The sequence below is a fragment of the Anabrus simplex genome, chromosome 8 (assembly GCF_040414725.1).
Source record: "Anabrus simplex isolate iqAnaSimp1 chromosome 8, ASM4041472v1, whole genome shotgun sequence".
Classification (NCBI taxonomy): Eukaryota; Metazoa; Arthropoda; class Insecta; order Orthoptera; family Tettigoniidae; genus Anabrus; species Anabrus simplex.
Genome location: NC_090272.1, coordinates 95022432 through 95049226, shown reverse-complemented (window position 1 = coordinate 95049226; position 26795 = coordinate 95022432). Strand labels below are relative to the sequence as shown.

Here is a 26795-nt window from a genome sequence, read left to right as displayed (position 1 = left end):
AGAAGCTAAAGAGGGGGAAAGGAAAAGTACATCAGGAGTGGATTGGTTAACAGGTAGAGTATGAAAAGGGAAAGGATAATGTACACCCCGGAGAGTGTGACATAAATCTATGAAGTCACGGTGTTGTGTGGGTGTATAGGAAGTAACATTAATATCGGCTAAAATAATATAATCGTTAAATGTTGAGTCAATGTGTTGTATAAAATCGGTGGGGGCTGAAAGACCAGGTGAAAGATAAAGAGTAGCTATAGTGATCGATTTGTGGGGAGTGAGTATTTCTAATATGAGGTATTCTGAGAAGTTGTTAGGAAAATTATAATAATGTTGAATTACGGTGTATGTGCGACGAACGCCGATGGCGACGCCGCCGCGACCTTGACCAGGGCGGTCAGCGCGGTAAAGTACAAATGGAGCAAATTTAGGAGAAAAAGCAGGCGTCAAAAAGGTTTCATTTAATACAAAAACGTCCGGGGTGTACATGGAAAAGGACATATCCAGAAGCGGAAGGTTGGCGCGAACTGATCTTACATTAGCATAATAGACCTTGAAGTTATCGCATAAAATGTACCGTACTCAGGGGAAAGAATGAAAAATGCATTCTACTCCCCGAGTATGACACATCCACATGTGTATTGAGCACCAACCGAGCCGCTAGCTGGATTTGGGTAAGGATATGGGGACGGTGGGTAGGAAGGATATTCTGTAACACCATCGTGACAAAACGAATGATGTTTTCAGAGGTGGGGGGAAGGAGGACAGTATTGGATTGGGTAGTTGGGAGATCATGGGATTGTACTGGTACAGCGGTTTCTGGCTTGTTAGGTTCAGGGAGAGGTTTGTTTTTACATTTGTAACTAAAGGAAGGGTGTTCAAGGTTACAATTTACACACTTAGGAGTTGATTTATTGGGACAGACTTGTGTGGAATGTTCCCGACTTGAGCAAATGGCACATACCTCAGGATGATTACAAGGCGCGCCAGGAGCATGGTCATAGCGCTGACATTTGGAGCAGCGAATCCGTTGTGGAGGCGCAGATCTAGAAGGCTCCACCCTGTGACGCCGGCCGTAGATCAGCGCGCCGTCCCGCAACAGCGCGTCCAGCGTCGGGGTAGTCTTGCTGAGGATGCGTACCAAGGTTGTAGGACCATTTGCGTTCCGGATGCGATGGACTCGGTAGATGTCTAAGCCGTCGAGTATGAGTTGGTCCATGATGTCATTATCGGTGTAGTCCTTGTCCACGCCGTATGCCACCACAGACATGATGGAAGATGGGCGGGCAGGTGGGTCAGGGCGAGGAGCAGGACTGCGCGAAGGCATGTTGAAGACCTTGGCGTTGGGTCCCAGTCGATTAATACCTATTTTATTGGTAAAATGGGAATAGTATGGTTTGCTGGTTTTTATGTTGAAGCCCCCTTCTCGGGCGCGTTGAATTTCAAGGTTATATTCTTCAGGATGCGGCGTATGGGCGTACAAGACAGTGTAAAGCGTCTTGATGTTGGAGTGTGCGGCGTCCAGGTCTCGAAGCTTGAGAAGGTAGAAGGTCGGCTGGAGCGTGGCCTTGAAAGAATGGTCAATGGCACTGCGATTACGAATGTTCGGTGGCAGGGCAGGATTCAGCGCAGCCTGGGCGTACGATTTCATTCTGCCAGGCATAAACGGTGGAGGCTGCTGTTGTTGAGAGGTGGTCGGTGTCAGTTGCGACAGCGGTTCGATTCCCGCTAAAGGGTCAGCAATGGCCCTAGAAGCAGGATCGCGGTCACAAGAGGACGAGCGGCTGGAAGCAGGAGAAACAGCAGGCTTCGTGCCTGGAGCGTTGCGGATCTTCTTACGGCCCCCGGTTGTATCCGAGGCGTCAGAATCCGCCCGTCGTCGTGGCTGTTTGGTCTGCGTCACGTCCATTTCTGGTGATAGAGGTGGATCTGCCAATGGTGTAGAAGATGATTCGCTCATATCGTAGCTTCCTTCTGGTCTGGATGATGGTGTAGATTCGTTGTCGTTCAGAGTAGCCGGGCCGATCACTAGCCAAAACTGAGAGTCGTCCGTGGAGGCCACTGCATAGGCTACTTGAAGCCACCAGTAGTGCCAATGCACTATGAGAGCTATGTCTCATTTTCAAAAATTGATGCCTGCCTGGCCATCAAATGATGTAGATATTGATTCCCATAGGGAACCTAAAATATTTGTCCCGAATGAGTAAATTTATAATACCAATATAATGGTCCGTTATTGGACATTATAAACTTTCCAGCTAACTCATTCTTGGTTGCTTGCGTTTCGCCCTCGTGTGCTAAGTTAGGCTCGTCAGTTGGGACTTAGCACACCACCCAAGACGCAAGGCTAGTGCATACCGTGGAGGCCACTGCATAGGCGAGCCTAACTTAGCACACGAGGGCGAAACGCAAGCAACCAAGAATGAGTTAGCTGGAAAGTTTATAATGTCCAATAACGGACCATTATATTGGTATTATAAATTTACTCATTCGGGACAAATATTTTAGGTTCCCTATGGGAATCAATATCTACATCATTTGATGGCCAGGCAGGCATCAATTTTTGAAAATGAGACATAGCTCTCATAGTGCATTGGCACTACTGGTGGCTTCAAGTAGCCTATGCAGTGGCCTCCACGGTATGCACTAGCCTTGCGTCTTGGGTGGTGTGCTAAGTCCCAACTGACGAGCCTAACTTAGCACACGAGGGCGAAACGCAAGCAACCAAGAATGAGTTAGCTGGAAAGTTTATAATGTCCAATAACGGGCCATTATATTGGTATTATAAATTTACTCATTCGGGACAAATATTTTAGGTTCCCTATGGGAATCAATATCTACATCATTTGATGGCCAGGCAGGCATCAATTTTTGAAAATGAGACATAGCTCTCATAGTGCATTGGCACTACTGGTGGCTTCAAGTAGCCTATGCAGTGGCCTCCACGGTATGCACTAGCCTTGCGTCTTGGGTGGTGTGCTAAGTCCCAACTGACGAGCCTAACTTAGCACACGAGGGCGAAACGCAAGCAACCAAGAATGAGTTAGCTGGAAAGTTTATAATGTCCAATAACGGACCATTATATTGGTATTATAAATTTACTCATTCGGGACAAATATTTTAGGTTCCCTATGGGAATCAATATCTACATCATTTGATGGCCAGGCAGGCATCAATTTTTGAAAATGAGACATAGCTCTCATAGTGCATAGGCACTACTGGTGGCTTCAAGTAGCCTATGCAGTGGCCTCCACGGTATGCACTAGCCTTGCGTCTTGGGTGGTGTGCTAAGTCCCAACTGACGAGCCTAACTTAGCACACGAGGGCGAAACGCAAGCAACCAAGAATGAGTTAGCTGGAAAGTTTATAATGTCCAATAACGGACCATTATATTGGTATTATAAATTTACTCATTCGGGACAAATATTTTAGGTTCCCTATGGGAATCAATATCTACATCACTGAGATTGCTAAGCGAATAGTCAAGTATTGGTTGAGATTAAAGACTGGGGGAGGTGGTGAAATATTAGGCTTAGCCTACCATCACCAAATGAAGCATTTAAACGAAGGCTATTGGGTGGATGGGGTGAAGAAGCTTCTAGAGTACATAGGAATGGGATCATACTGGGTGACTAATATTGAAAGGGATGACAGGAGATTGCATAAGAAAGTAGTTCAAAGAGTGAAAGATATAGAAAGACGAACAATTAGGACAGAATGCAATAGTAAGAGAACACTAATAGAATTTTGTAAAATAAGTGAGAATATGACAATAAGGACACAAGTGTTAACAAAAAGGGTAATGAGAGGAATAATCTGGTGGCTGATGGGAGTGTATAAAAATAAAGCTTTAAGAGAAAAAAATGACAAAAATAAATGTATTTTATGTAATTCAAATATGGAAGTGGCTCATTTGATTAAGGACTGCAAAGAAACAAGAAACATTAGAGAGAAATACATAGAAAGGAAAGAATTGGACGAAATTCTAAATGAAAATGAACTGTACACACTATCTAGTCTATTAAGCAGAGAATGGAAGAAACCGGGAACGATAGCCAAATTATTTAATATCATGAGAGGTATTTGGGAAAAAAATGTAAAGAAAACAGAGATAATTACATGTAGCTACGTTCAAAGATATATGTAAGTAACTATTAATGAATATGTCTGTGGTAGTAGATTATAACTGAATATGGTACAAGTTACAAGTAAGTGACAGTTCAAAACTGAACAGAACCAGTGACATGTGATAGTGATGGATGCGATGATCGGACGGTCTCTCTCCCGTAATGGTGGCCATCCTTGGATGGGGGGGGGGGGGAGGGGGTGATGTCCGTTCATTGTTTTCAATCGGTCGTGTGGAATTAATATATTCGATTTATTCACAGATATGGAACATTATATAGTATAACTCACTAATAAGTAAGGGCGATAATAATTATAAGTTTAGTATTATGTTTCGTTTTTTATATTTGTTCAGTTTTGTTTCTTTGTTCCTTAGGTATTGTATATTTCTAATTAGTAGATTCATTTCATTGATATGTAAGCCTACTGTACACCTTCTAATGAGGTTGTTGGTTGTTTGTCTGCCCGTTTTATTTTAGTTTGGTATTGTTTGTTTGTTTGTTTGTTTGTTTGTTTTTGGCTGCTAACGTACAGTAGAGTTGGAAGAGGGGGAGATAGGCCTGACCTATCTCAAGATAAAGTGTTGATTCGGTACGTATGCACATGTAGAGTAGAGTAAAGTAGTGAATAGTGTTAGGTTAAAGGAAGTAAGTTGTCAATGAGACAGTGAAAGATGAGCCGAGTTATGGAATCCGTCTCGGCAGTGAAATACAGGTGTGACAGCCTACATGTAGAGCTAGGCAATCCACACACATGTGGGTTGTTACGGGAAGGAATGGTGAGGAAATAACATTGACAGCTTAAAGGGTCTATGAGGTATTGGTTCCTCACCAGGGGTGATGTCGCGGCCAGACAGATTTAGGATAGATTTAGTATATATTCATGTAGTAAAGTAGTTAGTTTAGTTAGGTGGTGTGTTGCATGTGGAGCTGGCAATCCGCCCATGTGCAAGATGCTACAAAGTAGATTTAGAAGTAGTTAAGTAGTAGTTAGTGCCTAGCTATAAATAGTATGTGAGTGTTTATTTTGAATTGCATATTGGAACATTGTAACTGGGCGAAAGCCTGTTATGTTCAGTTCAATAAATTCAAGTAGAACCATGGTATTTGTCATGTTGGGGTACTAATCAAAAGTAGCAAAGACTCACGGTGTTCCACACAAGATGGTACTACTCACAGGTATTGTACTTCGTACAGGTAACGCAAGCCTATGGTGTTTCTCACACAATGGCGCCACTCATAGCCAATGCAAACCGATGAGGTTCCTCACCTAGGTGTACTAACCACAGGGACTCGCACTATCCCGTGGTGTTCCTCACATAGTGGGTATTAATCAAAGGCAACGCAGACCCACGGTGTCGCTCATATAGTGGTACAACTCACAGGCAACGCCCAGACCCCGGTGTTGCTCACATGGGTACGACGCACAGGTACTGGAAACCCACAGGAGAACCCCCTCTTGCTGCTACTAATCACAAACCTATTTCGTACCTAATGTAGTGGTACTACTCGCAAGTACAGGCAACCGATGGTGTTCCCCGCATGATGGTACGAATCAAAGTAGTTTCATGGTCCTAATTCAATCATCCCCTGGTCGCCCCTTTTAGTCGCCTCTTACGACAGGCAGGGGATACTGCGGGTGTATTCTACATGTGCGTCCCCCACCCGCAGGGGGTAGCGTGTTTGGTCTGCGAGAGGTATTTTATTTCCCTCAAGTCCGCCGGCAAGCCGGTTAGGACCCCCCTATCTGCCACCTGGGACACGCCACGTGGGAGTATCACCTCCCCCCCTGCTACGCCAGCGTAGTAGGTTCGTGGAGGCCATGAACGTGCTGCCACATGTGGCCTATGTAAAAGCTCGAAGTGACTACTCATACGTAGCGGAATGTTGCTTCCGGTTGTGGCAAGCGTTAATAACTTGACACACTGAGTGAGTTGGCTGTGCGGTTAGGGCCGCGCAGCTATGAGTTTGCATCCAGGAGATAGTGTGTTCGAACCTGCTGTCGAGGCAGCCCTGAAGATGGTTTTTCCATTTTCACACCAGGCAAATCCTGGTGCTGTACCTTTATTAAGGCCAGGCCCGCTCCTTCCAACTCCTAGGCCTTTCCTATCCCATCATCACCATAAGACCTAACTGTGTCGGTGTGACCTAAAGCAAATTGTAAAAAAAAAAACCCTTGACATTTCTCTACGACACATTCAAAGAGACTTCACATTATTGGAATGCATGAGGCTGGATGGTCATACTATTAAACTTGCTATTTGTTTTACGTCGCACCGACACAGATAGGTCTTATGGCAACGATAGGATAGGAAAGGCCTAGGAATGGGAAGGAAGGAGCCGTGGACTCAATATACTAATAAACTTAATGTAAGAAATTTCATTTTTTGTCCGTACTGAACTGAGAACTACAATAAATAAACTTTATATGTCCACCTATTCAATACAATAATAATGTTGTTATATAGATGTTATTACAACATACTCGCAAGTCTTCTACTTGTGCAATTTTTTATTATGAGTCATTGTTTTTATTGTAGATGTCATTGGGTTTTATATTACGCACTTTAAGGTATGTCATGAGTTTTATATATAATTTTGCCTATTTTCTTTGTACAGCTGAAGATGACGCAAATATGCGTCGAAACTAGCACTGTATATAATTAGTATGTTGTAATAACATCTAAATAAACTGCCCGCACCTAGGCCATTCTTCCCACACTGTTAAGGCATGTTGCGACCAATTGAATGCCCTTGACTGACTTATCAGAAGAGATATCGTCTGATCCATGTCAAGCATAAGCAGATCCAACTGTAACAGTGTACAATATCCACGGAGCACCATTGTTACAAACTCCTATGTCTACCGGAACCATTTCCAGGTGCTTAGCTGAAGGAAATTAAGTCTCATGGCACCCATTACTTGTCTTACCACTGTCATCTCCATTTACAGTGGTGTCATGAATGACAAACACGGACTGCTACAGACTGGAACCGGGTTGTCTTTAGTGATGAATCCAGATTCTCTTCATGCAGTGACAATGGCCATATTTGTGTCTAGACATCTAGTGGCAATACCACAATCCTATTTTCACTGTGGTGTATGTGTGTGTAAAGGAGGGGGGAAGGAGGGGATCACATGCTACAGTCGTCACTCCTAGTGTAGTAATACAAGTGACACAGACAATATAGCAATACGTGCAGGACATCCTACAGCTGCATGTGTTGCTCTTCATGGCAGGGCTTCCAAGAGACATTTTCAAGCAGGATAATGCTTGTCACAAACAACAAGGTATAATTAGGGATGCCTCTGTAACACACCTGTATAGCCTACACGATTGCCAGATTTATTGTCCAGCGATCTTGTCTGGGATCACCTGGGGCACCAACTTCAGCAGCCTGGGAGTTTACTCGATCTAGAGGACCAGTTGCAGCAAATACGGACAGATATGGTGCAGGGTACCATACGAAATCTTTATCTCCATGCTCATTTGTATCACATTTTGTATCCTAGCTAGAAGTGGATGCATAGGGTATTAAGAGTCTCTCTTCATGTATTCAGGTTCTACAACAAACTATCATTTTGCTCTGACATTGTGATCACTTTGCAAGAGACAACTTTGATGACAGATCTGTATTGAAACTGACTGGTTTGTATTGAATAGGTGATGATAATGAAATAAATTATTTTTGTGATAATTTTGCTTATTGTAATCACTTACATCAACTTTATATAACCACCCATAATTATCAACTATTATGCAGTTCCAACACCTGCTTCTAGGTGATTTTATTTTTGGCATTGAGAGTATCAAAAAAGTGGCTGAGGGAACAAGAACCAGCAAGCATTTAAGATGTGAACTGGTATCTCAGTCTGAGAGTTCGTGTAATGTTCAATTACAGAGCAAATTTGTCAGCTAGTCATTAACCCTGGAACAGTCGCATAGTGGCATTCTGTGCCACAGTGCTGAATCTCTTTGAACTGCAGACTTTCTATCGTCCGGAAGTGCTAACTGCAGTGTGTATTCCTAGACAGACATGTCTCTGCTGGGACAACTACTGGTGCGTTGATACCTTTACGCCAGTCAGTCACTACTGTGTCCTAAAGAGGGAAGGTACTCGTCTGTGGTATTCCATTACATGTGCGACTGGAGAAGTAAGTAAAAACTTCAAGAACTCTCAGTTATTCATCATATTTAATGAATATACTAAATCATATTCTTTTTTTTAAAATATAATATTGTTAATTACTTCAGTTCACAATCTGAAATGAAATCTTTATACTCAGAGCAAACATGAATTGTGAATGAAGACTCAATGTCAGTGATGCTGAAAACTGAGTGTAGTGTTCACAACATTTCTGCAGAGTGCTCTGAGGAAGGGGAGGAGCCAGCCGACTTTGAAGAAGAATTCCATGAAAATGACATCATTTTTCAAGAAGTGAAATGGGATGACAATTCTAGCGATTCCGAGCAGTTCGACGAGGAATGCGATGAACCAATGCAAGTGAACTCTGAATTCCATTTTTTTAAATAGGAAAGACAATGAAACATGATGATGATGATGATGCTTGTTGTTTAAAGGGGGTCCAAAATCCAGGTCAACGGCCCCTCATAATGGTACTTATCGCTAGTAAAGTAGAACCATGGTATTTGTCATGCTGCAGTACTAATCAAAAGCAGCGTAGACTCACGGTGTTCCACACATTATGGTACTACTCACAAATGTTGTACATCGCACAGATAACGCAGACCTATGGTGTTTCTCACTTAATGGCATCACTCACAGACAACGCAAACCCATGGTCATTCAACTGGGTCAGACCCATGGTGTCGCTCATACAGTGCTACTAATCACAGGCAACGCCCAGACCTGTGGTACTAATCAAAGCAACTTAAGCCCGTGGTGTTTCACATATAGTGGCACTAATCACAGGTACTGTAAACCCACAATGAACCACTCTGCTGATACTAATCACAAACCTATTGCGTACCTAACATAGTGGTAATACTCGCAAGTAAAGGCGACCCATGCTGTTCCCTGCTTGATGGTACTAATCACAAGTAGTTTCATGGTTCTAATCTAAACATCCCTTCGTTGCCCCTTTTAGTCGCCTCTTACGACAGGCAGGGGATACCGTGCGTGTATTCTTCGTCTGTGTCCCCAACCCACAGGGGATACATACATACATACATTATACACCGTTATGCCTTTCAGCGTTCAGTCTGCAAGCCTTGGGTGAATTTACTAAACGTTGCCACAATCCTCTATTAGCAACTAGTGCTGTGGCATGATTTAGTTCTATACCTTTTATCTTTAAATCATTAGAAACTGAGTCTAACCATCGTAGTCTTGGACTCCCTCTACTTCTGTTACCCTCCAGAACAGAGTCCATTATTCTCTAAGTAACCTATCCTCCTCCACCACCAAAGCCGGTTTATGCGTACAGCTTCATCCATCAAGTTCATTCCTAACTTAGCCTTTATCTCCTCATTCTGAGTACCCTCCTGCCATTGTTCCCACCTGTTTGTACCAGCAATCATTCTCGCTACTTTCATGTCTGTTATTTCTAACTTATGAATAAGATATCATGAGTCCACCCACCTTTCACTCCCATAAAGCAAAGTTGGTCTGAAAACAGACCAATGTAAAGATAGTTTCGTCTGGGAGCTGACTTCCTTCTTACAGAATACTGTTGTTCACAACTGCGAGCTCACTGCATTAGCTTTACTGCATTACGACACCTTGATTCAATCTCATTTACTATATTACCATCCTGGGAGAACACACAACCTAAATACTTGAAATTATCTACCTGTTCCAGCTTTGTATCACCAATCAGAAATTCAATTCTGTTGAATTTCTTGCCTACTGACATCAATTTATTCTTTGAAAGGCTAATTCTCATACCATACTCATTGCACCTATTTTCAAGTTAGACTGCTGGCTTTCAGCACAATCTGCCATTAAGACCGAGTTGTGAGCATAGGCCAGACTGCTTACTAAACTTCCACCCAACTGAATCCCTCCCTGCCATTTTATACCTTTCAGCAGATGATCCATGTAAACTACGAACAGCAAAGGTAAAAGATTGCAGCCATGTCTAACCCCTGTAAGTACCCAGAACCAAGAACTTTTTCTACCATCAATTCTCACTGAAGCCCAATCGTCAACATAAATGCATTTGATTGATTTTAATAATCTACCTTTAATTCCATCTTCCCCCAGTATGGCGAACATCTTTTCCCTCGGTACCCTGTCATATGCTTTCTCTAGATCTACGAAACATAAACACAGCTGTCTATTCCTCTCGTAGCATTTTTCAATTATCTGGTGCATACTAAAAATCTGATCCTGACCAGCCCCTCTGCGGTCTGAAATCACACTGATTTTCATCCAACTTTTTCTTAACCACTGATCGCACCCTCCCTTCCAAGATGCCAGTGAATACTTTGCCTGGTATACTAATCAATGAGATACCTCGATAGTTGTTGCAATCCTTCCCATTCCCTTGCTTATAGATCTAGGTGCAATTACTGCCTTTGTCCAACCGGAAGGTACCTTAACACTCCATGCTAATCTTACTACTCTGTGAAGCCATTTCATCCCTACCTTCCCACTATATTTCACCATTTCGGTCTAATTTCATCATATTCCTGCTGCTTTATGAAAATACAGTTTATTTACCATCCTTTCCACTTCATCAAGCACAATTTCACCAACATTATTTTCCTCCTTCCCATGAGCTTGGCTGTTCGCAACACCACCAGGAAGATTTCCTTTTACGTTGAGAAGATGTTCAAAATATTCCTCCACCTCTCCAGTGATCCCTTAGGATCTATTATGAGTTCATCTGAATAACCCAAAACACTGTTCATTTTCTTTTTTCCTCCCTTCCTAAGATTCTTTATTACTGTCCAGGAGTGTTTCCCTGCTGCTTGACCTAGCCTTACCAGGTTATTACCAAATTCTTCCCATGAGTTCTTTTTGGATTCAACAACTACATATTTGTTTTGCTCTGTTTCTTTCATCTATGTACAATTCCCGGTCTGCATCAGCCCTTGTTTGGAGCCATTTCTGATAAGCCTTCTTTTTATGTTTACAAGCTGCCCTCACTTCATCATTCCACCAAGATGTTTGTTTTTTCCCATCTTAATACACAGTTGTTCCTACGCATTCCCTTGCTGTTTCTACTACAGCAACCCTGTATGCCACCCATTCTCTTTCTATATCCTGAACCTGCTTACTATCTACTGTTCGAAACTTCTCTCACTAATCATATCCATGTACTTCTGTCTAATTTCCTCGTCCTGGAGATTTTCTACTCTTATTCGTTTGCAGGCAGATTTCACTTTCTCTATCCTAGGCCTGGAGATACTTAGTTCACTACAGATCAGATAGTGGTCTGTATCATCGAAAAATTCCCGGAAAACTCGTACATTCCTAACAGATTTCCTGAATTTGAAGTCAGTTAAGATATAGTCTATTATGGATCTGGTACCCCTAGCCTCCCATGTGTAGCGGTGAATAGCCTTATGCTTGAAGAATGTATTCGTAACTGCTAAACCCATACTAGCACAAAAGTCCAGCAAACGCTTCCCATTCCCATTACCTTCCATATCTTCCCCACATTTACCAATCACCCTTTCGTATCCTTCAGTTCTATTTCCAACTCTCTCATTTAAATCACCCATTAGCACTATCCTATCTTTGCTGTGGACCCTGACTACGATGTCACTCAATACTTCATAAAACTTGTCAACTTCGGCCTCATCTGCATCCTCACATGCTGAATACATCAAGACAATTCTCGTCCTAATTCCTCCAACTGCCAAATCTACCCACATCATTCGCTCATTTTTGTGCCTAACAGAAACTATGTTGCGTGCAATGGTATTCCTAACAAACAGCCCTACCCCATACTCGGCCCTTCCCTTTCTAACACCCGTCAAATACGCTTTATAATCTCCTATCTCTTCCTCGTTATCTCCTCTTACCCGAATATCACTTACTCCTAGCACATCCAGATGCATCCTCTTTGCTGACCCAGCCAGTTCTACTTTCTTCTTCCATAAGCCCCATTAATATTGATAGCTCCCATCAAATTCCATTTCGTTCGCCAAGTTGTTTCCAAGGAGTCCCTCGCCTGCCAAATGGGAGTGGGACTCTGTTACTCCCATAGGTCCGAGGCTTGCTTAAAATGTTCTGAGCTTGGTAAATTTATGAAGCAGGATGCTACTCTGCTTGCACATGGTCCAAGTAAGGATCTCTCCTCTAACAGGTTAGAGACCACCCGTGAATTGTATAGTCCTAGCCGTCTGAGCACAAAGAGGGCCATGATCCAGAATATGTCCGAGATGCCCACTCCCATTCCATAGCAACTGGTATCCCGACTCTCAGGACCACTTACTAGGCCACTCAGCTGTTGTCCATGGTTCACGAACTAGGACGTGACTACAGTAACCCACACCACAAACCATTAGACCTACGCTGTTCCACACATTATGGTACTACTCAAAAGTATTGTACGTCGCACAGGTAATGCAGACCTATAGTGTTTCTCACATAGTGGCATCGCTCATAGGCAACGCAAACCCATGGTGTTCTTCACCTATAAATCCACAGCCTGTTTCCAATCATTCAACCAAATCAGGAATGGAATGAATGAAGCCCCCATTTAGCAGCGAGGATAGGCATTGTGCCGGCTGCCAAAACCTGTTGCACTCCTCTGGGGCAATGATTAATGAATGACAGATGAAATGAAATGATATTGGAGAGTGTTGCTGGAATGAAACATGACAGGGAAAACCGGAGTATTGGAGAAAAACCTGTCCCGCCTCCACTTTGTCCAGCACAAATCTCACATGGAGTGACCAAAATTTGAACCACGGTACCCAGCGGTGAGAGGCCGGCGTGCTGCTGCCTAAGTCATGGAGGCTATGGTGTTCTTTACCTATGTGTACTAATCACGGGCGCCGGTATTCCCATGGTGTTCCTCATATAGTGGGTACTAATCACAAGCAACGCAGACCCACGGTGTTGCTCATATAGTGCTACTAATCACAGTTAACGTCCAGACCTGTGGTGTTTCTCACATAATGGTACTAATCAAGGCAACCTAAGCCCGTGGTGTTTATCATATAGTGGTACTAATCACAGGTATTATAAACCCACAGTGAACCACTCTCTGCTCACAAACCTACTGTGTACCTAACACAGTGGTACTACTCACAAGTAAAGGCGACCCATGGTGTTCCCCGCTTGATGGTACTAATCACAATTAGTTTCATGGTTCTAATACAATCATCCCTTCGTTGCCCCTTTTAGTCGCCTCCTATGACAGGCAGGGGATACCGTGGGTGTATACTTTGCCTGCGTCCCCAACCCACAGGGGGTAGAGAGAGAGAAAAAAAGAAATAGGAAGGGATCCGTCACGTAGAAAAAAGAAGTAACGGACGAAGAAAGGCAAGGGCCACGAAGGGCGTGAAAATGAAAGACTCCCTAGGCCTGGAATGCTCTAATACCATTGGGGTCAGAAAAGAACAAGATCTGACCAAGAGAGGTCGGACAGGATAGATAGATAGATAGATAGATAGATAGATAGATAGATAGATAGATAGATAGATAGATAGATAGATAGATAGATAGACAGGATACAAGTAAGGGGAAGCGATGCCAGAACTCAAAAAGGGCCGCGTGGTCGTCAACCCATCCTCCCAAGTTCAGAGCCCCTCAGGCCCTTTTAGTCACCTCTTACGACAGGAAGGGAATACCGTGGGTGTATTCTTCATCTGCGTCCCCCACCTACAGGGTGTGGCAATGCAACATTATTTGCTAGCCATCCTATAGCACCAACCAGCAGGACAAGGACAGAAAACATAATTAAAATTGTCCTTGAACCCAGCAGAGCCATAAGAGATACTAAAAGTCATCTGGAGATATTTCACAGGTTCATTTCACTGGACACGACTGATAAAATCGTGTTTTTTCTTTTTTTCTTTTTTTTTTTTTGCTAGTGGCTTTACGTCACACCGACATAGATAGGTCTTATGGCGACAATGTCCGACTCGTTGGCTGAATGGTCAGCGTACTGGCCTTCGGTTCAGAGGGTCCCGGGTTCGATTCCCGGCCGGGTCGGGGATTTTAACTTTCATTGGTTAATTCCAATGGCTCGGGGGCTGGGTGTTTGTACTGTCCCCAACATCCCTGCAACTCACGCACCACACATAACACTATCCTCCACCACAATAACACGCAGTTACCTACACTTGGCAGATGCCGCCCACCCTCATCGGAGGGTCTGCCTTACAAGGGCTGCAATCGACTAGAAATAGCCACACGAAATTATTATGGCGACAATAAAATTGTGTTTTACACCAATACATTTATAGAGAGCAAAAGGTCTAAATATGAGAGGGAGCGGGACAACTCAAGTGGAAATCGAAGCTCCACTAGGCACACTTCTTTTTACAAGCTGCAGTCTCGATAGCAAGCGCGATAGCTGCAGTCGCTTAAGTGCGGCCAGTGTCCAGTATTCAGGAGATAGTAGGTTCGAACCCCACTATCGGCAGCCCTGAAAATGGTTTTTCATAGTTTCCCATTTTCACACCAGGCAAATGCTGGGGCTGTACCTTAATTAAGGCCACAGCCGCTTCCTTCCCACTCCTAGCCCTTCCCTGTCCCATTGTCGCCATAAGACCTATCTGTGTCGGTGCGACGTAAAGCAACTAGCAAAAAAAAAAAAAAATTAATAATAAAAAAAAAAATATTTACAAGCCATAAAGAAAGGCAACTATACTAATGTTCTCGAGTTGCACAGTTCAGATGGTACACGGATTAATAATTTGAGGGCTCTATTCAGGTTACAGGTGATATCTGTTTTTACTTAGAGCTCTCAGATTCAGTGATTTTACTACTAGACCAAAGCATCAATAAACAAACCTTCTGGCAGCTATAAGGGAATTTCATGATACGTTTATTTTGAACAATAAAAACAACTATCACCCAGGGGAATATGCAACCACAGATGAAATGCTGCATCCTTTCTGAGGAAGATTTAGTTAGTTTCTTCTGATACATTCTTCAGAAACTTGCCAAATATGGCCTGAAGTTGTAGCATCAGACGCACATTTTACACTCACAATTTTGAAATTGATTGTGGAAAACAACCTCCTTGAGGGCCATTTCACAAATCACATTCACTCATAGTAAAGAGGCTTGTACAGCCAATACCAAATTCCCAGAGAAATGTCACAGCTGATAAATTATTTCACCAGTTTTCCCCTTGTGGAATATCTCTTGCAAGTGGGTCTCACACTACTTGGAAATAAAAGACAAATTCCTGCAGAAGTGCTAAATACACAGGATTGTGAAATGGGATCCTCACTCTTTGGATTTGGAGAAGATATCATTCTTGTACCCTACGTCTGTTTTGATGGTGTCTAGTATGCATGACACCGCTGCTGTGAATTCAACTACAAGCAAGCCTGAAATTATTGTAGACTACAATGGAACGAAAATGGTTGAATGGAATGGTTGAAGAACTTACCTCGTGACATTTAAATCTTCCTATCAAGATACAGAGCAAGCAAGGTGAAACAAATTTCTGCATTCCACCCAGGAAACTGGTCCTTGGTATGAGTGTTCTTTACACAAGAATAACAGAACAAAAGTCTGCTACAGTTAGTGCCAGAATTTTGTGTGCTAAAGTCACTGTGGGGAAAAAAAAAAAAAAAAAAAAAAAAAAAAAAAAAAAAAAAAAAAAAAAAAAAAAAATTTGTTGCCATCGGTGTCGAAGAGAAGGCAAAGAAGGAAATGACAAATAAGAGTTCCTATGTTTCAATCCTATGTTCTATATTTGCATTCAATATTCCCTATATTATTACTACATATTTGATGCTTGTTGTTTAAAGGGGCCTAACAGCTAGGTCATTGGCTCCGACTACATATTTAACTGACTTCATTTATTTCTTTGAGTTCCGAATTTGGATAGAATTTTCTCTACTTTATTGTTTCAATATGTATTTTTGACTGGGTACAAAAGTGTCTGGTTGGACTTAAAAATACCAGTTATATTCTTTATTTCATTTTATTTATAATGTGCAGCACTCCAATGCCATCAATGTATATTTTAGCATATGCGTGTAATGTTAATATACGATTCCTTTTCTTTCTTTTTTTTTTCCCCAAGCTGCTTTACGTCGCACTAACACAGATAGGTCTTATGGCGACGATGGGACAGGAAAGGCCTAGGAATGGGAAGGAAGCGGCCGTGGCCTTAATTAAGGTACAGCCCCAGCATTTGCCTGGTGTGAAAATGGGAAACTATGGAAAACCATCTTCAGGGCTGCCGACAGTGGGATTCGAACCCAGTATCTCTCGGATGTGAGCTCACAGCTGCGCGCCCCTAACTGCACAGCCAACTTGCCCGGTCAGTTATGTCTTATGGCGACAATGGGACAGGAAAGGGCTAGGAGTGGGAAGGAAACATCTGTGCCCTTAAGTAAGGTACAGCCTGGTGTGAAAATGGGAAACTACGGAGAACCATCTTTAGGGCTGCCGACAGTGGGATTCAAACCCACTATCTCCCACTAGCCATATGTCTTGGTGGGTGTGCTAAGTACCAACTAATGAGCCCAACTTAGCACACGGGGGCAAAACGCATGCAACCAGGAATGAGTTAGCTGGAAAATTTATAATGTCCAATAAACGGGCCATTTATACTGGTATTATAAACTTACTAATTCGGGACAAATATTTCAGGTTCCCTATACAGGAATCAACATCTATATCATACTAGATACTGGTCGCACTTAAGCGACTGCAGCTATCGAGCTCAGTCGATTCCTTTTCATTGACATAATTCATATTATCTGGCACCTATTGATTTTCTACACATATTATTTCATTTTTTTAATATTACGATGTATATTTGTAACTTAATTTAATAAACTAATTTTTAAAATATTAATTTCCATCTATATTAAATATAATTTTCTCAACTACAAGGACTATGCAATAGAATTTTGATCTGTGGCACAAAATGCTACATGGGACTCTCCATATCCTAATGAGAGGCACGACTGCTCCAAGGTTAAATATTGATGTATTAACAAATTACACTTCATCAAGAACATAATTCTCATTACTGGCACTACAAAATATAGACAAAACTAAAGCAGAAGCCCTGCATACTTCCCACACAGAATGATGCATTAACATGGAATGACATATTTAATTCTTGAAAGATCATCATCCAAGTCTATCAAATCACACTCACATTTAGAAATGTATAAACATATATGTTTATTTCTATTTAAATTCTTAAATCTTTAATTTTGGAACTTATCTTAATGAAGTCCTCATTGCTCTCCACTCAAGCAGTTCCTTGGGCACTGAGGAAACTGTGATCAGTACCCAACATCATGGTTCTTTTTTAAAATTTGCTTTACGTCGCGCCAACACAGATAGGTCTTATGGCGACGATGGCATAGGAAAGGACTAGGAGTGGGAAGGAAGCGGCCGTGGCCTTAATTAAAGTACAGCCCCAGAATTTGCCTGGAGTGAAAATTGGAAACCATGGAAAACCATCTTCAGGGCTGCCGACAGTGCGGTTCGAACCCACTATCTCCCGGACACAAGCTCACAGCTGCGCGGCCCTAACCGCACGGCCAACTCTCTCGGTTCAACATCGTGAAGGTGAGCATAATCAATCTTATGACCCTGACAGGAAAGGCAAAAGTAGTGGAGTTTATGAAGAAAAAGGGTTTAGAAATGATGGGCCTGAGCTAAGTTACAGGAAGGAGAAATGAAAGAAGAGAATGAGGAAAGGATATACACTATACTGGAGTGGTGGCTGAGAGGCAGAACATGGAGTGGGCCTGATAATTTCAAAACAGCTGGAAGAGTATGTGGATATGGTAGAGTACATCAACAACAGGATAATGAAAATCACACTGAGAGAGGAGGATATTGAGGAATTCCTGGAGAAACTAGAATAGGAAATAACTGATGTAGAAGTGATTAACATGAGCGACTTAAATGCACAGGTGGGAAACGAAAGACAAGGAAAGGAAGAAGTAACTGGACCATATAGATATGGGGAAAGCAATGAAGAAGGAGAGAAACTAGTCAAATTTTGTGAGAGGAATGGAATGATTGTGGGCAACACATGGTTTTGGAAGAAAAAACAACAAGGAAAATTACAAGATATGGCTGGGGTGACAGAATAATAAAATCAATAATTTACTAGTTTCTGGTGGAAAGGACAAATTGCAGACAGCTGATGGATGTAATAGCTTTACCAGGAGAAGCATTCAATGCAGATCACAGAATTGTGATAGCAAAAATGAGAGTGTGGAATATGGAAGAATTAAAGAAGACAAGAGATAGTAATATAAAAGTGTGGAAATTAAAAGATAAGTATGTACAGAAGAGACTGAAACAACAAATTCCAATTACTGAAGTAGGAAATGTGGAAATGAATAGTCCAACTTCATAAGGACATTTGTAAGTGGAACAGAGAGTGCCTGTGGTAGAATATCAATGAAAGTGAAGGAAAAGGAGACACATGAAAAGGTGAGAGAAGCAGTGAAAGAAAATAAAAAAGTATGGCAAGAATGGAATAGAGATTTAAAAAAAAAAAATAAGAAAGTGAAAGGAAGTATATTGACAATAAAAAGAAATGTAAGAAATTCTTAAGAGAAGAAAAGTTGGGAAGAATTTACACAAAAGATCGAAACAGATGGAGCTGTCAGTAAAAGAATGCTGTATGGAATTATATGAAGTAATAGGAAAGAATGAGTTTATACAAAGCTGGTGAAAGAGGAAGGTGGAGAATTCATAACACATCCAGACTAATAAATAGAAGATGGAGTATTTTGATACAATGTTGAATGTGAGAAATTGTGCAGTGGAGATGGTAGTAATACTGTGTGATGACTCAACAGTATATGATGATATAATCATATAGAGTTGGAATTAGCAGTCCGTAAAATTAAAATGAGGAAGGACCGGGCGAGTTGGCCGTGCGCGTAGAGGCGCGCGGCTGTGAGCTTGCATCCGGGAGATAGTAGGTTCGAATCCCACTATCGGCAGCCCTGAAGATGGTTTTCCGTGGTTTCCCATTTTCACACCAGGCAAATGCTGGGGCTGTACCTTAATTAAGGCCACGGCCGCTTCCTTCCAACTCCTAGGCCTTTCCTATCCCATCGTCGCCATAAGACCTATCTGTGTCGGTGCGACGTAAAGCCCCTAGCAAAAAAAAAAAAAAAAAAAAAAAAATGAGGAAGGCACCAGGAATAGATGAAATTTGTGTGGAAATGATAAAATGCTACTGGACCTGTTCGACTACAATGGGTGTACAGATTGTTAAAGTGCATATGGAGACAGAAACGTGTCCCAAAAGACTGGGGAAAGGGAACAATAATACCAGTCTTTAACAAGGGAGACAAAAAATGTGTGATAACTATAGAGGATTCACACTCTTATCACAAGTGGCAAAAATACTGGAAAGAATATTAGAGAGGAGAATGAGAAGAAAGGTAGAAAAAGAGTTGCAAGAGGAACAGTATGGCTTGGGAAGTGGAAGATCTATAGTAAGGCCCACAAGAGTTGGAGTCTGACGTTTGGCGCCACTGGCGAGAACAAGTTGACTAATGCTGCTTGAAAATGGTCTGTTGTTATGGCAATGATAATAGCGATGACACATTTAAGAATTCTATCGCCACATGGGTTACTTACTCTCAGACGCTTTTGTGATATTATTCATAGTGGTACTGTTTTAGTTATTGCTATTTTATGTATTTACGTGTTTGTTTTCTAAATATTACTTTTGTTGTTATTTTTTTTCTGTAAGTCAATCAGTGGCTAATTGTGCAGTTCTATTCTGTTAATGTGCATTTGTCAAGGTTATTGTCAGATACTGATGATTTTGTTAGTAATTAAGAAATCTCATATTTATCGGCAGTGACACGTTCTGTCTTAAATGCTGGAATTATTAACACGACCTGAGGAACGGGTTAAAGTTTAATGAACTGCATTAATCCTACATGTTTTATTAAACGCTCAAGCTGTATGAAAGTGTGATATGCCACAGATGGAGGTAATTATGACAACGCAGCGTACTTAGTAGTTACTGCTTTCACTGCTCAAATGTCTTACATCTTACATCTGATATGTTTCTGACATTTTTGACGTGCTCTATTGGTGAAAAATATCTAATTCCCTCCATGGGAATTTAGAATTTTCCATTCGGAATTGCTAGGCGGCCAATAATTCCAATGTGGAGATTTATCTCCCGTATGCAGTTATCAGACTGTGCCTCTTATATAGGCTTCTGATAAGCTCACCTACATACACCCCAGCGTCAGTGGGTAGGATCTAACACATCCCACTCTGATGAGTCTAGTGTCAGACCTAAGACAAAACGCTGGTTAATAGAGCAAATGCCTGAAAAACCTTAAATCTGATATGTTCTTGACATTTTTGACATGCTCTATTGGTGAAAATTCCCTCCATGGGAATTTAGAATTTTCCATTTGGAATTGCTAGACAGGCAATAATTCCAATGTGGAGATTTATCTCCCATAAGCAGTAATCAGACTGTGCCTCTGATAAGCTCACGAGCCCAGCGTCACATCCCACATCCCACATCCCACTCTGATGAGTCTAGTGTTACACCTAAGACGAAACGCTGGTTAACAGAGCAAACGCCTGAAAAGCCTTACATCTGATATGTTTTGACATTTTTGACATGCTCTATTGGTGAAAAATATCTAATTCCCTCCATGGGAATTTAGAATTTTCCATTCAAATGTCAGACTCCAACTCTTGTGGGCTGAACTATACAGTGGACCCAATCTTTAACATGAGGCAATTAATGGAAAAGAATTGGGAATATGGAATGGATCTGGTCATGACATTCATTGATCTAACAAAAATATACGATTGCATTCCCAAAGAGAAGGCGTGGGAAACCATGGTCAAAAAGAGACTGGGTTCTCAAACTGTAGAAATGGTGCAAGTAATGTACAAAAACTGTGTCAGCAGCATACAGAGCAGTTTGGAAAGACATATTGGTTTATAAATGAAACCGGACTAAGATAGGAAAGTGCCCTGTTGCCTCTTTTGTTTTTAATGGTTATGGACGAAATTGTAAAGGAGACAAAGGAAGCATATGGGAATAGGAAGATGAAGTTATTATTATTTGCAGACAATATTGTGGTCTGGGGAACCAACAGCAAAGAAGAACAAAAACAACTTGATGCACTGAACAAGAAAATTGAAAAATTTGGTATGAAAATCAGTGCAGAGTAAACCAAAACCATGGTGATATCAAGAGGAGAAAGGCAAGCGAAAGGCATTGTGAAAATTGGTGGTCAAAGCCTTGAAATTGGCGACAGATTCAAATACTTCGGGAGTGAATTAATGCAGAATACAAGGCTTAGCAAGAAGGTGCAACACTGTGCCAGAAAGTAAGAAACCTTGTGTGGAATAAGGAAGTACCAAGGAAGTGTAAAGAGATACCGGTAATGTACAAAATGTATTATGCACCTATATGGAGCTGTGTGTCTGAGACCTGGACAATGACAAGTAGGGAGGAGAGTAGAATTCAAGCCAGTGAAATGAAAGGAAAGACAAGGAAGAGAGATTAAGAAACAAAGATATGAGAAAGGAGGTTAGAATGAAAAAGCTAAATGAGAGAATTGACAGGAATAAATGGACATATAAAGAGGATGGAGGAGGAAAGAATATTGAAACAGACGATGGAGATGAAGTTTGAGGGAAAGAGAGCAAGAGACCTAGAACAAGGTGGATTGATTTGTTAAAGAGGAGTGTAAGAAGAAGAAACTTGGACTGGGACAAAATGATGGAAGAGGAATAGTGGAAGGCAAGAGGAAAGTGGAGAAGTGCCATAAATGGCCCAACCCGGTAGAAGCTGGGCAAGGGAAAAGGAGGAGGATGATGAATTTTGTTTGCATATTTTTTTATTTTTTTAAAATCATAAATGGATTTATTCAAAATCAGTTTTGGCAAACTGAAGAACTTAACAGTTATAAGTTAAACGAGTCGAAACTGAAAAGAGATTACTTCAGATATTACAAATTACTCAACCAGTCAGGCAAATTATGAAGCCAAAATTAAATGTTTATGCATTTCTAAATATATGTGCATGTGATTTGATAGAATCTGATTATGTTCTTTCAAGAACAAAACATGTCATTCTATTTTAATTAAGTTGTTCCTTTTACAGATAGGCTAGTTTATAAATTTATTTAATCAAAATTAGTTTTGGCAGCCTGAAGAACCGAAGTTATAAAAACTGCAAGTCACATGGCATAAGAATGGCTTTGGCACAGTTGAAACCTCAAAGCAGAGAGAACGCCTGGACAAAAAATGAGTCATGGTACTAGTTTGTATACGCCGATGGAGGGTACGAGTGCGTCACAAAACACTCAAGGCAATGGATTCCCTTGTCAGCACAGTAGCCTACAATTGAGACCAGAGGTGGGTGTTACCATCGTAGGAGAACTGTTCACATAGGATAAAAGGGGACTCCTGGTACATGAGTACCGCTTTCTATAGTTTCACCGAATTTGACTATGTGCTACGCAAGCGCGAACTACAACGAGATAAAAATCCTCTTCCAACTCCAACTAGTCGAGGAAACAAAAGAAGTTAGAAAACTTCGGGAAATGAAATGTGAAATGTCGTATGGCTTTTAGTGCCGGGATATCCCAGGACGGGTTCGGCTCGCCAGGTGCAGGTCTTTCTATTTGACTTCCGTAGGCGACCTGCGCGTCGTGATGAGGATGAAATGATGATGAAGACAACACATACACCCAGCCCCCGTGCCACTGAAATTAAACAATTAAGGTTAAAATCCCCGACCCGGCCGGGAATCGATCCCGGGACCCTCTGAACCGAAGGCCAGTACGCTGACTGTTCAGCCAACGAGTCAGAAAAATCGCAATAATATTGGAAGTCCAGCAAAGGGCGTCAAAATGAGAGACACCGAAGGCATCGTGTACTATACCTCGTATCGCCGAAGTCAGAACACAACACATGACCAAGGGAAGATAGGCAAAATTGAGACGACTGACACAAGTAAACGAGTGGGAACAAAGACAAAAAACTTCAGTCTCTGAAGACGAGATCTATTTATAACATGAATAAAAATAGAATTTCAGAGAAAACGATTTGCTACAAAAACAAAATTGGATGAAGCGTTTCTATTCCTCATTGAAAACCGGTCTTAACACAACCTATCACTGCCCGTTGTAACCACTAATTATTTAGAAACATTAACTCAATAGGTACATACGTTTCTTTATTAAGCATATAAAGTGCATAGCGGGAATATATATTATCTACATCCTCTGAATCCATGGGTTTAGATTTGATCTTCTCACTGACAGAATCTTCCGCCATTTCTCACATATAATCATAACACTTCATAGGGAGCGTCCGAAGCAGTTCTGAGATGGGCCAATCGATCTCCGCCAACTTCTTCTTCTTCTTCTTCTTTTATGACCACATAGGATCACTTTAGTCAGTCCGTCGTTCAGGTCTCTTTGAAGGGATTGTTCGGGCTTTGCGGTCCTCCCAGTACTTCTTCAGACGCTCCGATCTTCGTGCCCTTTCCTCAGTTGAAAATGTGCGTGTTGTTGGTTTGTTTTGTGTAAGGGTAAAGCGGAGGTTTGTATTCTTGAGTTTTGTATTCAATTTTATCTTATTTTTGGTGTCTTCTGTTGTAAGGCCTATTTCCTTCAGATCCTCTCTTACTTCTCTGATCCATTTACATCCTGTTGTGGTATTTTTTGAGACGAGATTGTGTTGTACTAGTTGTTTCAGAAGTCTCGAGTCCTGCATCCTCATGATATGTCCAAAGAATCCCAGTCTCCTCTTACGCATAGTATCTGTAATGGGTTCTAGCTCTTTGTACACGACTTTGTTAGGTATTAACCGCCACTGTCCATCTTTCTGATATTTTTTGTTGATACAGGTTCTTCCAATCCTCCTTTCAATTTTCTGAAGTCTGTCAGTCTTCGATTGTTTATTCAGGTAAAAGAGTGTTTCTGCTGTTTCCGCCAACTAATGAAAACTAAAATTCTCTTTTAGAGGGTTAATTTAGAAGGCAGAGGTTGGCATTACACATTCAGTTGCGTGGTACAGCAAATTCAAAACACAACACCGTAGCAAATACAGTAGCACTATCGACTGAAAACCACTATCGACTACTCGGGCGATAGTCCCTTCGAACTATCGACTGAATAGTCGAATGTTTTAATAATAATAGTATTGCAACCAAATGGTCATGATATATACACTTAAATACACTTAGATGTATATCACTAATAGTGATAATATGCAGTCAATGCTTGCAAAACATGATCAGTTATTTACACAGTTGTGTCAAGCTTCCTTTTCTATGGACACATTCTATAGCATGATATATGCCGCATCGTTGGTCACAGAAGACACATACGCAACCCGGTCCTGACTTGTGAAATTCCATGGTTCTGCATACCTTATGGTGGAACCCGTGTACGGCAAACCTGGTCACTGTATGCCTCAGGTCATATCCACCACGTGTCCAGTCCCTGTTTAACATCGCATCAGTTGAGTCGAATGTTTTCAGTCGAACAAAAGTATTCATTACTTCCCGTTGAGAAGACTGAACAGTCGAATGATTTCAGTCGAATTAAAGTAATCATATCACGCAAGTAGTCATTCCATGAAAAACATTCGAATGTTTCCAGTCGAAACTCTCCGTATCAAAAGTAGAGAATCGTACTTTTACGAATTCGACTCAATTTAACTCAATTGACCAATAATTAGATATCACTTGTATAGACACCCATTAGATAAAAAATTAATGTTACATTGAGTGATTTACAAATTTATTCAAAGGGACCCACGTTCGCAGCCGAGAAGTCCACTCTGCTCCACATTAGGAATAAGAAGCTGCACCACCTGGATATCCCAGTTCCGTATTCCATTCATGGACAGCGGATATCAGTTTTCCATGGGGGTTTCTACATTCATTCCTGGCAAATGCCACAATAGTACTGTACCTTGGGCACATACCCCAATCCCGAATTATATAATCACACTATCGAGGAATTCACAGTTGCGCAGATTAAAATCCGGTTTACGCACTCGTCCGTACATGGGGCTAACAAATACGAACCAACATCATACGAATGGCCTTTCTTGGTGCTAAATGGACAGTGAAACGTAGAAAGACGACAATGAGGCTCTATTCCTGAACAATGCTAACAATAATATGTAAAACTTGTTGCTGTAGGCTAGTACACAATCAAGATATATATGAGAATAGCCAAACACACTATCGCACTATTGTATATTCTGTGACGGGAGTGCGACTGAATTCAGTCGACTTGTTTAGTAGTGCTGACTGGAGAGCAAAACGTGGGAGATCAGTGACGGGAATGCGACTGAATTCAGTCGACTAGTTTTTTAAAGCAGTCGACTGTTACGATAGTTATTATAGTTATGTCTTATAAATGAATAACGTAATTAATATAAACAAATATGCAACGAAATAAAGAGCACATAAACGACAAGAGAAAATCGCCATATTAAGTAAATCGCCATATTAAGTAGGTACCGTACCTATAAAGTTAACATATTATAAATTACATATCCGAAGTGACCATAAACCGATAGTTCCATTCGCTGTGACGGGAGTGCGACTGAATTCAGTCGACTTGTTTAGTAGTGCTGACTGGAGAGCAAAACGTGGGAGATCAGTGACGGGAATGCGACTGAATTCAGTCGACTAGTTTTTTAAAGCAGTCGACTGCTACGATAGTTTAAACTATCGACTAGTTCGATAGTTATCAGTCGATAGTGCCCATCTCTACAACACCGTTATCGTTGCTCGCGAAGGGACCTTGGTCGTACGGTATGTAATAGTGCTTGTTAGACGAAAATTTGTTGAGATTCTTTCGCATTGAACGAGATTTTTGATCCAGTTTTTTGAGAGTATGGTGTGAAATTATAATTATGCGCGTTCTTAGTGTGAAGAAATAGTATTATGATCATGAACGTACTTCACATTGAACTACCTAGCTGTTGCGAGTAAACGTCTGTGTGATTGTGCTTCTTACCTGCTGTTTGGAATAAATAAATTCAAAATATAAACTGTGTGCATTATGCTGTGTTTTACTTTCATCCTTTCCTTCTCGTGTTTTCCATTCCCATACATAATAGTCGTGGGAAGGGTTCAACGAACGAACGAAAGAATGAGGTTATGTTAGATCGTGATTTAGGCAAGTATGGGCGTTTTGGGGTTTTATATGAATTGCATTAACATTTTCAGTAATCAATGTTGCATTTATCACTTAATAGATGTAAACTTACATTAAAATGCGAACGGTGAAACAACGATACAAGCTAGCGTTATAACAGTATTGCCAACATACAAATACGGTAATTGCAATTTACTTTTCAAGTAAAAGATACGAGAGAAGCTTTAGATACAACTTTCCTACCGACATACAATCATTATCTCTATCACAATTAAAATTTTAACAAAGTAACAACTATCATCATCGTGTTTTCTACGAGGAACTATCGTGGGATTTATTTCCTTATGTTGGCAGAGAGAAAGTGGCCACTGTAGCCTCCATGACCTGTTTTCTCAACCAACTT

General features: G+C 41.3%; 1 protein-coding gene across 1 annotated transcript in view; it reads right to left on the bottom strand.

Moving 5' to 3' along the window:
* LOC136878843 (protein Njmu-R1) overlaps positions 1 to 23571 on the bottom strand; it is a 101522-nt gene extending 77951 nt beyond the window's left edge. The window contains exon 1 of the mRNA XM_067152371.2: positions 23440 to 23571. Within this exon, the coding sequence (XP_067008472.2) occupies positions 23440 to 23546 (107 nt within the window). The 5' untranslated portion in view covers positions 23547 to 23571. The remainder of the gene's footprint in view (positions 1 to 23439) is intronic.
* Between the last annotated feature and the right edge of the window lie 3224 nt (positions 23572 to 26795).